The following is a 17043-nucleotide window of genomic DNA, read 5'->3' as shown; positions in this document are numbered from 1 at the left end:
GGAAATGTCAGTAGTTACCCACTTGTATTTATTCTTCCTTTTTTATTATTTGCAACCTGGAGAATATTTTGGGTAAGAGGATGGGGAAAACTGTGTCAAGGTATAGTGCTATTATAATAGAATAATAAGCATGAAAAGAAAGTGTAGGGATTATTTAAGGAAACGGAGTGGAAAACAAAACCTGACAATTTAGCAAGACAAGGGTAAGGGGGGGAGGGCTGTATATTTAGTGCCCACCAGCTCTTTCTGCCTCCTTTTTTGTACATATTGACAGATTTTTTTGGGGGGGGGGATCTTTAAAAGACCTTCTGAAGGGCCCAATCATATAGTCAGCTGCAGAAGTCAAAAGCGAAATGGCATCCAGTGCTGAGGCTAATGTACTGAGGACATGGGTGGTGCTGTGGGCTAAACCACTGGGCCTCTTGGGCTTGCTGATCGGAAGGTTGGTGGTTCAAATTCCTGCAACAGAGTGAGCTCCCATTGCTCTGTCCCAGCTCCTGCCAACCTAGCACTTCGAAAGCACATCAGTGCAAGCAGATAAATAGGTACCACTGTTGTGGGAAGGTACGGCGTTTCCATGCACTCTGGCTTCTGTCACGGTGTTCTGTTGTGCCAGAAGCGGTTTAGTCATGCTGGCCACATGACCTGGAAAGCTGTCTGTGGACAAACACAGGCTCCCTTGGCCTGAAAGCGAGATGAGCGCTGCAACCCCATAGTCGCCTTTGACTGAACTCAGTCATCCAGGGGTCTTTTACTTTTACCTTTACTGAGGAGAAACTGTGATGGAGACATGTGTTGTTGCACCTGTGCAGCAAAACATCACCCAAGCCATTTTTTATTACTATTAGAAAGGAAGATTGTGAAGGGTGGTGGTGACCAAGCCATTTTAAATCATCATAGGGTAAAACAATCACATTATGAAGCTGTCCAAATCAATTAGTATGTTTAGTTTATATAATAGGAAATGCTGCTATAATGTCTGGTGGGTCTCTGCTGTTGCCTGGTACCCTACATGAAATCCAATTTTCCATCAGGGAAGTCTAAATCTGAATGGCAAACGTCTCTTAGGCTCTTTGCCGGGCCGGAGACCTTCCATGGTACACATGCCACCACAGTGATGGTGGGGAGACTTCGTGAGCTCTCAAGTGCCAGCCATGATAGTTAAACACTCATCCACCCAATGTGTGTAATAATTAAGAAATCATCTGTCCAATTATGAGCTGCAGCGCTCAGTGTGAGGTGGCAGGTCATGATGCTGCGATGCCAAAGCAGCCATTATACTTCAGTCTAAGAATTTATCTGCAAGATGGCTCATGCAATTAGGCCACACAGGATTCTTTTTTTATCTATAACCTTCCCTGGGTGGCTGGGAGCATTGGTGAGTGGTAAAGCACGTGCCTTGCATTCAGATTGTCTCTGAGTAAGTCCTTAGCATTTCCCAGTTAAAAGGAGTAGGTATAACATGATGAAAAAGAGCTCTGTTTGAAATTTTGGAGCGCCATGGCAATTCTGAATAAACAGGGGCTGGGAAAACCTGTGTCCTCGCAGATGTTTGTGGGACTCCAACTCTGTCAGCAGGGCCAATGGTCAGTGATGATGGGTACTGTAATCCAGGAACATTGTAAGGGCCTCTGCACCCCTAGAAAAGACAATAGTGGACAAATAGTCTGACCCTGGTATAAATCTATTTTCTTGCTATATGTATGAAAATGCAGGTGATGCTTGAACAAACTTTGAAACAATCAGTCCCCCTCAGTGGCTCCACATTAGCATCATTTAATATTTATGCACAACCATCAATCTACATTGCACTTCACAGGGTAACATAAGCAAAAATAAAATAAAAAATAGTCCCTGCCCTCGAGGAGCTTACAGTCTCTTTGACAGTAGAGGAAGGCAACAGAGCAGGTGAGAAAAGGGAATCCTAAAGGTAATAAGAAATGAATACGAGTATATGCAGTATTGCATACTGAAACTTGGTTTCGTTTTCTGGAGGTGGACTGGGGAATTAGGCAGAAGGCTTTTCAGGAAAGATAGATGGGTTGAAATAAACGAGATCATATGCGGCTTGTACATCACCTAAGAACAACATGCCTTATTTTATTTTTTGCTTTGGAAACATTATCTGGAATTTTTGGAAAGTGATTTTTAATGGGCTTGAAACCTGGGAAACAGTTGCTCATTGCGAATGCTGAAAAAAGAGGCCTACTTTTGGCGGATACATAGCCTATTATGATCTGTCCATTGTTTTCCTGCAGGTGAAGAATCAGGGAAAGTGCATACTAATTGTACAATTTGCATGCAGGGTTTGTGTGCGTGGGTTTTTGTGTGTGCTTTCTTTTGCATAGCAAATGAGGACTGAAGGAATTGATGACTGAGCAAAGCTGACATGACATGAAAAGGACCTAGCTTGATCTATCCATTGCTATTCATATCCTAGTTGTAGTAGCTAGAATAAATTCACCTGTATGCCAGTGCAGTGCTTGGCAAGCTAAATATGAATGAACTATTTTTTACTCTCTGCTTACACATATACTTCAATGGGCAGGCCCTAGCAGAAGTCACTCAGTGGGATGTAAGTAGGTCATGACTAAGGTCTTCTCAGTCGGACATGGTCAGGATAAACTTTCACTTTTCTAGTAAGGATGTATGCTGCCCTAGAAGCCATTATAACATAGCATAAGTTACTGGTAGCACCATAGAGTTTACTGAATAACTCTTATTATTATTATTATTATTATTATTATTATTATTATTATGGTGATATACTTCTATAAAAACGGCTCTTCTAATTTATAAAGATTGTTTAGAATCTGCACCGGACCTTTTCTTGCTTTTAGAAAGGGGGAAAATGCAGGGTGTTTGACTGAAATGAAACCCATTTCTCTCTCCCTGAAGGATTCCCTTCTCCTTAAAATATCTATTACATTGCCATTGTGATCTGGAAGTCACACTCGTTGATAGCAGCTCTGGAAGAAGCAATTTGCCTTAGAGGTTTTACAAGACTTAAGCTTTTGTTTTATAGACATATTCCAAAAAAAGAAAGAGAGAGAGAGAGACATATCTGCCAAAAAATAAGAAGTCCTTTTCCCTTGCGTGATGTCAGAAGGTTGGATATGTACAGCCTTGGAAAGATGTATAAATCATTTTTATACAGAGAACTGTCTTAGAAAACTAGAGATTTCAGTACAAAGGAATCCATTCATTGAAAGAATGCCTCCACAAGGTTGTCTTATGAGTTACAATATAGACAAGAGGATGTTGCAAAAGCACCTTTGCTTTTTAGGTACACTGTACACAGCTGCCACCCTTGTGGGAGAGAAAACAGCCTGTTTGTATTACAAGAAGTCCTATAACAATGCTAAAAATATTGATACAAAACAGCTACAAGTGGATAAAAGCCTAGCAGCTATCCCTTGCTTTAATTGTTCACCAATAATTTTTAGCTTAAAAAAAAATCCCGTCAAGAAAATAGTAGCATTTTGAAATTTCCTTTTCATAGCTTTAGACAGTTATCCCCCCCTCCCGCTTACAAAACGTAATCCAAACAGTGCCTAGCCGAGAAATAAACAAGCATTATATATGTATAAAATGGAAGATGCAGCTTTATTTTTTATTTTTGTAGAATAGTGCATTTGAATCCTGGAAAGAATTGCTTTGATTATGGAATGATAATCAAAAAAATGGGCAGAATTGAAATAGGGCAACTCTTACCACAGCTGAGACTGAAATCCGTGATGAACAGTAGGCCAATATATTTTTCAGTCTACTTGTTTCATTAACAGAAGAGGAAAACATGAAACTGAACACTGAAATCATGCCATTGATAGCATGCTTTAAAAATACACTTCACTGATTTTTATGCTGCCTTGTGGAGCAGAGTGGCGTCATGATTACAGGTATGGACCAGGCCACCCTTTCTGATCTAGATGGGTGAATCTAAAACATAATCACTTTGTCTGCTTAAACTGCATTTGCATTTTTGCAATGCTCTATTTTGTAGAATGTGTTATTTGTTTATAACGAATGCCACAATTTATCCCACAGCAACCCTGCAAAGGTTGCATTGGCTGACAATGCATGACTGACCCAAGGCTAGTAAGTGAGTTTCATACAAGTAGAGGTACTAATTCTGGCACCACACAGCCAGTGTGGTGTAGTGGTTAAGAGTGGTAGACTCGTAATCTAGTGAACCGGGTTCGCGTCTCCGCTCCTCCACATGCAGCTGCTGGGTGACCTTGGGCTAGTCACACTTCTTTGAAGTCTCTCAGCCCCACTCACCTCACAGAGTGTTTGTTGTGGGCGGGGAGGAAGGGAAAGGAGAAGGTTAGCCGCTTTGAGACTCCTTCGGGTAATGATAAAGCGGGATATCAAATCCAAACTCTTCTTCTTGGTCCAGGTTCAACACTCTAAGCACTACACCACTCTGACTCCAAAAATACTCTCAAGTGAACATGTGGTAACCACACAGTAACACACCGTCTGATCGAGATGGAATGCTTTTTCTCCTAATATTTGAACCATTTTTTCATCTCATCTCACCCAAAGGGCGTTCATATTCTCACAGCGCCATTTTAATGCATATAACTCAGAAATTATTCTCAAGATGTTCATTGGCATTCAATCCTAGTAAGCTGGCAGTCCAAAAGCAGCAGTCCCACATACACTTGCTAGGGGAATAACCTCCATTCAATAAAATGGGACTTGCATCCTTGTAAATACAACAGAGTTGTATTTATCAATTGTAGCCACAATGTGACCAAGAGAAATACCGGTGCATTATGTAAGAAGAAGTTTATCAATACTTATTTAAATTATTCTGCTGCACAGCAATTGCCAGATTTTCTACAATGAATGTCTCCCATCAAGTTGATAAAACAGTATGCAACTTGAATTGTCATCAAGTATTTTCAATATTCTCACACCGATCCTACACAGACGTAGTCTAAGCGTCGCTTTTTTTTGTATGGGACTCATTCCAAGGCGCAGCCTTGGAACATTAATTTCAGCATTATTCATATTGTTTCATTTCATAAAATTTGCTTTTTACAATTAGAAACATCTTGCCAATCTGTTCATATGATTCTTGATTCCAGCAAACGTTTCCAATTTGAGCTCTTAAGTTGCGTTGGCATATCAAAGCTCATTGATCCCAATTTCTAGATCCCCAGACTGAGGATATGCACATGATGCTCTGTTCATGTATTTGGAGTGAATGCATGCACACTTAAAGTGGGAAGCAGGTATGAGTGCATGGTCCGCTCCCAGTGGCCCAACTCTTGCTGACTCTGCTGACTCTACTGCAGATCTTCCTGTGTTCTGATACTAAGCATACTGAATAATGAAGGGTCCTGGTGGCAAGGAAACCTCCAAGCACAGTTAGCTAAACACTGTTAGAATCTCCCTTTGCCACTTCATGCACAATATACAAAGTTCAGAAGATGAGCCAGCATGTGCAGAGCCATGGAGGGAGCGGATGTGTGTGCGCTTTCCCACATCCCTTTAAGCCCCCCCCCCCACATTCACCCAAACACATGAATAGAATTGTGGTGTATAAGGAGCTCTACACAAAATATACAAGAAACATACTCAACGGGAGCAGGTTTATTAGCACCAATCACCTAGCCAGGAGTGGTGTTGGTGAAAGGGTGAACTGGATCCCATTTCCATTCTCAAGTGGTGACAGGAGTTGACAAAACTGAATATTCTGACCCACGGTTAAAAGGTACAAAGAACGATCCAATGCAGCACAGGTCATGTCAGCGGGAAAACAGGGTTCTAGATGTGTGTGTTTTTAAATTCCACGTAATGCTTTTTTGCTCACAAGTCAAAATACGCAAGGGGATCTGAATATTCACACCTGCTTCTCAACAGAATATAGAACAGTTGGGGGTGAGAATCTAATGCAATGTTTTCAACAAAGCTTAACATTCCTTATTGCCACCGTTGGCCACCTTAGCTAAGTAGCCTGATAAAGACATTGACAAAGACCTTGTATGCTATTCTGGAATCATTTCTGGTTCTTTTAAAAAGTGTTCTGTATGCCATTATGATGATATGATGCTAAAAAGACAATTATGTGCCCCCTTGCAAAGCACTCTTCTTGCAAAGCATTTTGGTTTATCAATGGTAAATGCAGCTTTCGAAATCCACTGTTTTCTTAAATTTGATGGCATCCAATACCCCTGTTTCTATTTACTGACATACTGATTTAGCAAAACAAGTATAACTAAAGAGATACTGAAAAAGCCTGGCAAACTAACTCTAGAACTTGGCCTCAAATACTGAAGTAGTATCCCACTGCAGATATTATATCGATCCCTGAATGAGTGATATCCAACTAAGCCACACTCAGAATTTTCCCACTGAAATTTATGTACTTGTCCATTGATTTCAATGGGACTGCTTTGAGTATGACTGACATTGTATATTACTCACCATCATGGCATACGGCATTCTCCATGACAAAGTGGTCAACTTCCATTTGGACACACATTGTCTGGTGTGGGAAATCCACTCATCACCCTGGTAAAGTAATTTCCACAAGCAAGACCTGGGTGCTATAAGACTCTCCGTTCTTGTGATTCCCAGCAACCCTCTTTCCAACAGTGGAAAGAGATCACAGCCAACATGACTAGCAGCCATTGATAACCTTGCTTTACTTTGTCCTCTTTTAAAACCATTCTAGTAGGCGGCCACTGCTGCATCTCATGTAATCTGTGCAAAGGATGAGGACATTCTGTCACATTTTCTGCCAGCTGCATTAGGTTTTTTCAAAAGGTTTTTAAGTGTGGGGAGGAGGCTCATGACCTCATTCAAGTATCCCAATAAACTGTTATGCTTCTTGCCCAAGATGGAAAGGGCAACCAGGCTGGGTCTGATGATGAGTGAGAAAAGCTTCACTGTACATAATGAAACCAAAATACAACCAACCAGACTGTTGAAACCTCCTCGATTGAATTTGTACCATTGGGGAAGTTTCTTTTTCTCCCCTTTTACTAAATTCTCTATTCATTCCTCACATCTACTTTCACAGTAACATTATTAAAAGAACAGAATGTTATATTTGACATAGCGTTCAGAAATCTTAGGTATGCAAGTGATTGACGGTAGGGAAACACACACACACAAACGTTGGGCGTCTTTTGGACGTTCCATCGAGATGGTCCCATCCATTTGCTATGAAGCCAGTAGAGCTTTTGTCACCAACTTCCTTAAATCCAGGATTTCACACTCGGGTGAATTCCGCAAGACATTCAACTACTCATTTAAGTCATGCTAGCCTCCCCCGCCCCCACCCAGCCTCCCACCTCCCCACTCCCAGTCCTTACTTTACAGGGATCGCCTAGATTTCATAGACAACAATAGTTAATTTCAAAACAGTATGTAGGTAGCAGCTGATGAGAACTTAAAAAGTCAGTTTTAAATTAGCATCGTGGCCCCTTAAGCCAGATGTAGGACTCTGTCTTCAATAAATACGTGCCAACTCCGTTTACCCATCTTGCTGGCCCAAAGTCTGAAGCTCAGATGTGTGAAGGGTGTGGTGAAGAAAAACGTTTTTCCTGCTGTACATGTGTAAGGAGATTGGTCCTCTCGGAGGCTGCCCCAGCCTCCCTATGAAAGTGGAATGTTGCCGAGGAACAGGAGATTGATCTTTCGGAGCCCCAGGAAAAACAGGGAGATTCTCGGCCTTGGCTGTCGGCTTCAAGCCACTTTGCGCTTCTCCTTCTAAGCCGTTCTGGCTGACCTCTGAAGTCAGGGCTTCATAAGTCTCTCTTGTGTGCTTGAGAACCTCCACGATTTCTTTTTCTTTCAGGAGGCTGCTGAGGCACACACTTGGCAGCTGGCAGCTTTTGCTTTTGTGGGAGGTTACTTGGTTGCCCGGCAAATATCTAAAATGGTCCTCGGTGGGTGTATGTGCTGACTTTCTGTCCTTTGTGTTGAGAGTTTGGCTCACCATTTTGTTTAGATATGTAGCCTGGGGCAAAGAAAACAGAAAAAGGGAGGGGATGAAATATTAGTAACAGAACGTATTAACAGCAAGGCAGCTTGGAGGATGCAAAATGTTCCCTGTAATGTCTGCAGCTTTGCAACAGACTAGGCATTTTCACCGATGGCTGGTTTAGACAGAGACAAATATCAAAAGCTGTCAGAAATCCTTAGGCATACTAAGCAAAGGATGGAAGACTTTTGCAGTCACTGTGATAGTTCAGTGGTAGAGAGCATGCTATAACATCAGGTAACATGTGAAATATCTCCCTCTCAGACCCAGGGGACCTTTTGGGTAAGTCTTAGGAGCACAGGAAACTGTCTTTGCTGAATCAGACTGTTGGTCCATCTAGCTCAGCATTGTTTACACTGACTGGCAGTGGCACTGCAACATTTCAAATGGATGCTCTACCAGTTTCCCCTAGAGGATTTAACCTGGTACGTTCTGCATGCAAAACAGATGCTCTTCCACTGAGCTATGCCTCTTCCCAAAGTTTGTGTCACAGAAATAATACAGGCTCAGTGACAAAAAAAATAAAATCTCACTTGCTATAAGGCAGCTTCCTATATGGAATTTCTAAGGAAAGTAATTAGGTAGGTCAGGCTACTTCTCACACCAATGTTGCACTTCCCCCAGGTATTAGTGACATTATTAGAAAAAGTACTCTCAGCAGTCATCCTACCCTCATGATAGCATGATTTTATCACTCTGATAAATTCTTGAACAGGAGTAAAATTGAGCCACAGTGAAGTGGGAGCCCTCCCTCCTCCTTGTAACATAAAACAGGTCCAAAGCTGAGATCAGAGTCCCAACCATGTTCTCCAGGGAAAACCCTCACTTGCACACAAAGCTGACCCATATTAAATTTGAAAGAAGCACCAGGATGCAATCTCCGTCCCATCCCTGCAATTATGTTTCTCCCCCAAGAGAAGACACATTAAAAACCTTCCTTTTAGAAAGAAAACTCATCTGCTGAAAGGTAAAATTCAACCAGCAAAGCTTCTGTTGTAAAGACACAGCACAATGCACAATGTCAGGTTCTCATACACGCAACTCGAAAATCTATTCATGCTAATCTCTTAAACTATGCATGCATGAAAGGCTGAGAGAAAAAAGAAGTGACAGAGAGAAGCCTAAATATGCTTCGTTCCCCAGATGCAGACCATGCAAACTTTCAAGGGAGTTCTTTAAAAGGTATGTCATAACTCGCACTGCAATTAGCACATTTCAGTTTGTCTCCTCTCAGTAGCTAGAGTAACGTTACCATTTTAAAGCTCCGGTTCATGTGTGAGAACTAGCTGTAACAGGAGTCCATTGTACTCTGTCCTTTAAGTTATTAGGCACTATAATTGGACGTTTGTTCTATCCTTTCCCAATTTGTTTGCTACTTCAATCTGGCATTTACATATACTTCAAAAACCCAACTAATATTAGCCTAGATTCAGTGCAAACCGGCCCAGTGGATGTCTTTTGACGTGTTCATTTCTGCTTCTTTTAAGAACTCAGATACGGCCACTTGAAACTAAATCTAAGGAAGCCACAAAAGCTGCTTTGATCTGCGGTGCTTGAAGTTCAGAGTTCCCCAAAGCTGCATGCTTTGTAAGTTTTCTACTTCTATTGTTTCTTAGCTTTTATTAACAGCTATTTATTTTGGAAGCACTGGGCAAGTGAAGGGCGCACACTCATTGCAGAGCTGGGTATGTTTTAGTGGAGCAGTCACTTCTAAGGAGCTGCAGTAGACATTTTTGGTGCAATTTGGTAAAGCTATCAAGAATGTTCATCCAAGCGCATAGGAAATATTCCTCGTGCCAAGTCAGGCCATTGGACCATCTAGCTCCATATTAACCACAACACCCTTCCCCAACTTAGTGCCCTAAAGATATGTTGAACTACACCCATTATCAATTGACCACCCTGGATGGGAGATGATGGGAGTTGCAGCCTGAAACAAGTGGTGGTCACAGGCCTAGAGAAGGCTGGTCTAAAATGACTGGCAGTAGCTCTCCAGGATTTCAGACAGGAATTTTCTCCAGTCTTACCTGGAGATGTCAGGGATTGAACTTTGGACCTTCCAGAAGCAAAGCATGTGCTCTGTCACTGAACAATAGCCCTTCCCCGAACCAGCCCTTTCAAGCCTTGATATATTTTGCCTAACATAAAAAATTAAGACTTATTTTGAAGATGCTCACTGTCAGAAAAAGCTAAGCAATTTCAAGGGGAGGAAAAAACAACTTTCAATTAGTCTAGTGGTGTCATGAACTGGCTGGATGCAGGGGAGAAGTGGGAGGCACCAGCTGGATAAGCCCCAAGGAAGCAGACTCAGAGCCAGGAGATTGGTGGTGGGACGATGATGAGTGGTCAGAGGGAATAGAAGCTAATGAAGCAACAGGGTAGGAAAGTGAGTAGGAAAAGGCTGGGGCAGAGAGCAATCCAGAATCACGAGGCAGAAGCAGAGGCTGGAGAAGAGGGGGGCCAAGAGGCAGGGGAGAAGCAGGCTGCTGAAGAAGCCAGGGAGTCTCTCTCCCACCCACCCCCAGACTCCCAAAACACAAAGAGGAATGAAAAGGGTGGAGCAAAGAGAGACAAGGCAAAGGAGCTACAGGTTGCTGGGGGAGGAGTCTTAGAGAGAGGTAGGACAGCAGGGACCTTCAGTCCTTGCAACTGCCTCATTGAGGCTTGAGCTGTTTTGCCGTCTTTGAATAACGAGTTAACTTCATTGACACCAGGTGTTTTATTGCTGACCTGTTCCTGACAACTGGATGGGCCTACTTCTATCCTGTTGAATGTGAATAAATGCAAGCTAAATCTTATCTTTACTCCAGCTATTTTCTCCATGTAAATTGACATATTCTGCACTTCATTGGAATTAGTGGGATAGATATGTGTAAAGGGTATGTGGAAATATGCCATACCAAGAAGTATTCTACCACACATACTGTAAAATAAGCCTGCTCTATGAGAAGGGGGGCACTTGAATCCCAGGGAGATGACCCACTTGGGAGCCGTAATGGTGCAGTGCCTCTTTTTTGCTTTTGCAAACATTACCACAAATGTATGAGCAGCAGCAAAGGTGCAAGAGGCAGCAAATGGGGACAACCACATCAAAACAAAATGAAAAGAACTACAATAGACAGGTCCTGCTGGTTGAGATAACATGTTGATGACAACAAAATGGATCAAACATTTGCAATAAGCTTCCAGGAAAAAACCCCAGAAGACAACTGTGTAGTGGAGGAAAATTGTATATCTTTTATTGTTAACATTTTGGAAGAGTAGCAGACAATTTCAGTCCTCACCCCAGAGTGGTCTTCAAAGTGAACTCCTTTCAACTGTTTTGTGTTATTTACAATTTTCTTTCTGCAAAATGAAGGGCTCTTTTCATGTGCAGAAGGGACTGAGATCCAGCAGAATCTTCTGCTGGAGAAAGTCCTACACTTCATCTTAGCCAAAAGGCTGAAAAGCAATACTGCTGGAGGAAGTCCTGAGAGCTCTCCCTGCAGCCTCCCATACCACCTCCAACATAAGCCATAAGCCTATGGAGCAACTTTGGGGGTGTCTGCAGGCAGGAAGAAGAACCAGCACAAAATGGCTTCTTTCAAGCAGGAGTAGCCCATGATCAGAGTTCCACTCCTGGGGACTCTGGATCTTATCCTGTGAGACACTAAAATCATGCCTAAAATGATGTTGAGAACGCTACATTTTTAAAGGGTTATTGTGATTTTCCTTTTACTGCTATCTTCTTTTCTTCCTTAAGACATTAAGCCTGCAGAACAGGACTGGGGAAACCTCAGCACAGGGGACAAAGTCTTCCAGGTCAGTCTGTCTGGACCATGGAGTTCTCCCTCACTCTCCCAGGGAAAACACACACACCACTGGCCCTGCCTCTCACCCTGAGTGCTTTTGCCTGGCTGGAATGTAGCCTTGCGCTCTGATAATGCCTCTTGCTTGTCTAGATGGGGGATACAGAGAGTCTGTAGAAACTAGTCTACTATACAAAGGTAAAACATTTATTGTGTCACCCATTGCTGCCTCTAACTCTGCCAACCACTGGCATGTGACCCGCATAAGGTTCCCCCAAAGAAGCACCAAAGTACATTCAATCATACCTTTCCAAGTTCACGCATTTTGACTTACTTCTTGAATCTGAAAAATTGCCAGAAGAGCATCACACTTAGGAAAGCAAAGTATCTAACATGTTTCCAAGAAGGGAGACAAAACTGAAACCATTCAACACTTTCCCATACTTAAATGATTTCAAACAGCTTTTGTGGCCCGGGCAGTTTATGTAACTGCTGTTCTAATTTACCAATCAGTAAAATCAGCTCCTTGGTCTATATTCCATCTGTTACTATGTCAACTGCTTGATTTCTGCACCATCTTGTTTTTATGCTCACCAGTTCCCAGTGCTGCGAACGATCCAACACAGAATGTAATTTAGCTGGAGTGGGTAATGGTTCTTCATTTTAGTTTATTAAGAACCACTCTTCTTTATTGATTTTAGGATGCACCTATACCATCACTGCATTTTTTACAACCACCTGAATTCTGCTCCTATTGATCAGCTAACACTGCCTTCCATCAATACCCTCCATGCTTGGTAAAAAAACCACAGTACATCAAAATCACATATGGTGAAGCACTGGAAGTGTGCCAGGAGATGGCAGATTCACCACCTAACAAAGCTTACCAGGCACAAAGTGGGTTACGGGAATAGTATTTCAGCCCCAGGACCCACTTAACACATTGGGAGAGCCATTTCTTAATCTTTTATTGTATATTTGCATGGTGGTAGTGCTTCTGCGGCAACCTACCTTGGATCAAGCTATGACCCACTAGAATTGCAGACTAGTAGGTTAGAGCACAGATGAGTTACTTACTCTATGGTAGTTCCCATGCCTTTTGAGTTGGCTTGAAATCTAATACATAACACAGCTCTGAATGTGATTCTGCCTTACATAATGCATTTGTATATGAAAATCTCACAGATATATGCATTTTTATGGTCACTATATGCAAGTATAGGTATTTTGGCACATGGAGCCATGGAGTCAGTTTTGTCCAAGCAACCATGCAGAAAATTCATCTGTACCAGTAGGAGCTGGTAATATGGGTCTCAATCACTGCCCATCATAGTCTGGTCATCTACACATGGCCCCAGGTGCACAGGAACCTCTCCTAGATAAGCAGGTCTCATGCAACCGGTTCAAAGGTCCCCTGGTTCTACTCTAACAAATACCAAGAGAAACAACATGGACTTTAAAGGATTAACGCTGAAAGCTCTAATATATTTCCTCTTAAAAATGCACTGCTATTTGTATTTTCACTAATATACGTTGACTTCTTTGAGCCACCTGGAGATCTTTCCTACTATTTTCACCGTTTGAAGCAAATGGGGAAATTTTGTGGGATGTTATTGCTGCTATTTGTCATCACATTTCAAATTAACTTTCTCATAACTCGTCACACTGCAAATCCCCAAACTCTGTCGGATCCCAGCATTCAAAGAAAGATTAGAATATTTTTATGTCTTGCACTAGGATTTAAAAGGCAAGCAAGAGAAGCAGTAATAATATTTTTTACAAAATCCACCGGCAGTCAGAGGCATGATCAGAATGTTGTGAGAGTGATGCTCAGGTCTGCCACTTTTCTCAAAAATAGCCCAACGTAACTCATTGATATCATCATCACTGACACAAACTCTAATGCCCTGCTTATCAATTTGACCTCCTTGCATTGCATCACATTTAAGCGGGAGGGTGAGTGCTTCTGCATGCAGAAAGTCCCTGGGCATGTCCCTGGTATCAACAGATAGTAGACCACAACTATCTGGGAAATACATTTTGCCCGAGACAGAGGCTATATGAACAAATGCTTGTACATGTACAAACATCCAAAGGACATGTGCAAATGTTCTGACTTAGCAGACGGCATCTTCAGATGTTCCCTCCTAACCAAGCTGAATTAAGAGCTACACTCTGGATTTAAGCATCTCAGCTGGACATTTGTAGGTGGTCTTAAACAATTGACTCTGCCCCATATGTATGGGTATGAGTGTAACCCACCCAAAGTTAAAGCAGTTGTAAGTCTCCTTTATGGGACGCGGGTGGCGCTGTGGGTAAAACCTCAGTGCCTAGGACTTGCTGATCGCATGGTCGGCGGTTTCGAATCCCCGCGGCGGGGTGAGCTCCCGTCGTTTGGTCCCAGCTCCTGCCCACCTAGCAGTTCGAAAGCACCCTTAAGTGCAAGTAGATAAATAGGTACCACTTTATAGCTGGAAGGTAAACGGCGTTTCCGTGTGCTGCGCTGGTGCTGGCTCGCCAGCTGCAGCTTTGTCACGTTGGCTACGTGACCCGGAAGTGTCTTCGGACAGCGCCGGCTCACGGCCTCTTGAGCGAGATGAGCGTGCAACCCTAGAGTTGGACACGACTGGCCCGTACGGGCAGGGGTACCTTTACCTTTTTAAGTCTCCTTTATGTGAGATTAACAAGATCAATAATGACCTAAAAATAAGGTGGATCATGCCCTTTGTTTTTGCCATTATAATTTAAAAGCACTTCAAGAAAATGATAATAACCAAATGCACTTATTCATATGATATTATTAACCTACTTTCAAGGACTGTATCCCCAAAATCAAATTCCTAGTAACAGTTCAAAGAATGAGCTTTGGAAAGCTTTGGAAATGAGTATTGAAAAAAAGGGGGGTGAGAAGAAACAGATTTGCTCGAAATACTCACCCCTGCATAGTATAGTGGTTTGTGTGTGTGTGTTTTTAAATAAAACATCCTTCTCCCCCTTCTCCCTTCTAAACATGGTTTGATGGACTGCCGATGTTCATGCTTCTCATCCCAGACAGAGAACAACTGTTGGGATCCAGATAAAGGAATACGCTGGCAAAGACCTGTTCATTAGCTGTCATGTTAATGAGTGGAACTATCCCTCAGCTCAAATGTTCAGTTCCACAACCGTAAAATCAGAAGACCTACAAAAAGGGCAAGTTGTATGCTTATGACAAGAAAGGGGAAAATAACACCCCCTAATTATCTTTTAATTGATTTGGCTCTTAATTTTTATGACAAAATGACTGAGAGCAAGACATCCCTGAAGAAAGAATGAAAACAATCTGGCCATTTAATCATCCTCCGGCAAATGCTTTATGAGCAAAGTTTAACCAAGTAACATGAATTTCCCAAGCTAAAGCAAGGCTTCAGGTTTCAGAATTCCTATTACTGGACTAAAGCTATCTCACGATGACTTACAATGAGCCTAATAGAGTTAGGCTATTTAGACAAAAATGAAACCAGAACTGGAAGAAATATTCAAAAATATTTTAAATTTACTGAAATTTCCCAATTCACAACCGAAATTTTGAACACAATATTTTAAATTTTTTTAAAAATCAGATTTACATGTTGAATGTGAAAACTTATTTTAGCATGCAAGTACTTTAGTTTTTTTGGCATCTGTTGGGGAAGCACAGTTGTCAATCCCCATGTAGGGCTGGAAAAAGCTCCTATCTGGAAACTCTGGAAAGCCACTGCCAAGTCAGTGTGGAGAATGCTGAGACAGAAAGGCCAGCAGTCTGAATTGGTATAAGGCATGGACATCCCTCCTGCATATTGGCATAAAATATGTACACTCATCTAATGTCAAAATAATAATACTGGCATTATGACTTGCCTTCTTTCAGATATCAATGATTAATCAGCAGCCAAGACACACACACACACACACCCAACAAAATTCCACCTATCAAAACAAACAAACAATTGGTTGTACTTGAGAAAGTTGTACTCTGAATAGACCAACTGACATGAATGGACCAAAGTTGGTCATCAAAATTACTTTCAGTGGGTCTTTCCTGAGTATGACTAACATCAAATATTCCCAGGGATCATGGTCCCTAAGATGCTTCTGCAGTAGCATCTAGCACAATGGAAGGCCCTTTCCAACTGTTCCATCACTGCTGGTGCCGAGTATATCTGAGTGGTAAGGAAAGAGGTGAAAACTAAGGCCAAGGGCTTGAGGATTCCAAATCAGAAACATTCATTTCCACACCCTCCCCCCCCCATTCAAAAATCAACCCCATTACTACTTCTAGTCATCAAAATCCATTGGACATGCATCTTCAGTGATTTGTGGAAATGCCAGCTAGCAATACAAAAGATTATAATCTCAGTTGACACCACCTCGTAGGACAGGGGTGGGGAGCCTCTGCCTGTGGGGCACATTTAACCTGTTCTGCCTCTCCATTTTGCCTACAAGGCCATTTCCCTCAAATCAGACGCAGACTTTGGTTTTTCAAATTTCAGCAGCGCACTGTGCGAGGCGAAAATCCCCACCTCTTGCCTTCTGTTCCACTCAATTCACTATGTTATTGTTGCAGTTCCCTGCAGCAGCACCCAGGCTCAGCACCCAGTGTGGTAGAACCAGACATGCTGCCCCAAATCTGCCTTTGCCCAGATAATGCCCATCTGCTGCACACCTGACATCATTAGGTGTCTGTGGGTAAGCAGAGATGAAGGTGGGTGGCTGCTTATACAGCCAATCCCCAGAGAAAGCAGGTTTGAACTTCCCACATATCAACTGATGGGTGGGGAGTTCAGTCATGGTTGGTTCAGCTGCACAAGTGCGTTTCCCGTGGGGAGATCACTGGTGCAGCCAATCTCTGCAAAAATCAAGACTGAATTTAGATTGCTCATCAGCTGACAAGAAGGGAGTTCGATTCTGCTTTCTACAGGCTCTGGCCATTGTAAGGATGTCCCTTAAAAAGAGAGAGAGAGATTTTACTGGTCTGTCTCCCAGTCATACATTTCTCTGAATGAGAAATGGCTTAATTGAAAAATAACCTCCATTTAACACCTTTCATTTGGAAATGGACGAACACAATTTTGAAGCTTTAATACTGGATTTAGCAAAGTGTATGTCAGGCGCCCAAGTCAGACAGCCGGTAGAATCAGAAAGTAGTGCAAAGCTGTCTCATTACAAAGTCTTATTAATAAGTCAGTGTCCTCAAATCTTGGATAGAATATTCTTTTCAATTTACCTTATAAT

General features: G+C 42.2%; 1 protein-coding gene across 3 annotated transcripts in view; it reads right to left on the bottom strand.

Moving 5' to 3' along the window:
• Window positions 1–7312: 7312 nt before the first annotated feature.
• CCSER1 (coiled-coil serine rich protein 1) overlaps window positions 7313–17043 on the bottom strand; it is a 741428-nt gene continuing 731697 nt past the window's right edge. For 2 of the 3 annotated variants that reach the window (XM_081924900.1, XM_081924899.1), the window contains one exon: window positions 7313–7978. In XM_081924900.1, coding sequence (XP_081781026.1) covers window positions 7493–7978 — 486 coding nt within the window. In that variant the 3' untranslated portion in view covers window positions 7313–7492. The remainder of the gene's footprint in view (window positions 7979–17043) is intronic. The other variant, XM_081924901.1, reaches the window with a different exon arrangement.

The sequence above is a fragment of the Podarcis melisellensis genome (genome assembly GCF_964234715.1).
Source record: "Podarcis melisellensis genome assembly, chromosome: 9".
Taxonomy (NCBI): Eukaryota; Metazoa; Chordata; class Lepidosauria; order Squamata; family Lacertidae; genus Podarcis; species Podarcis melisellensis.
This window is presented reverse-complemented; position numbering and strand designations above follow the sequence as displayed.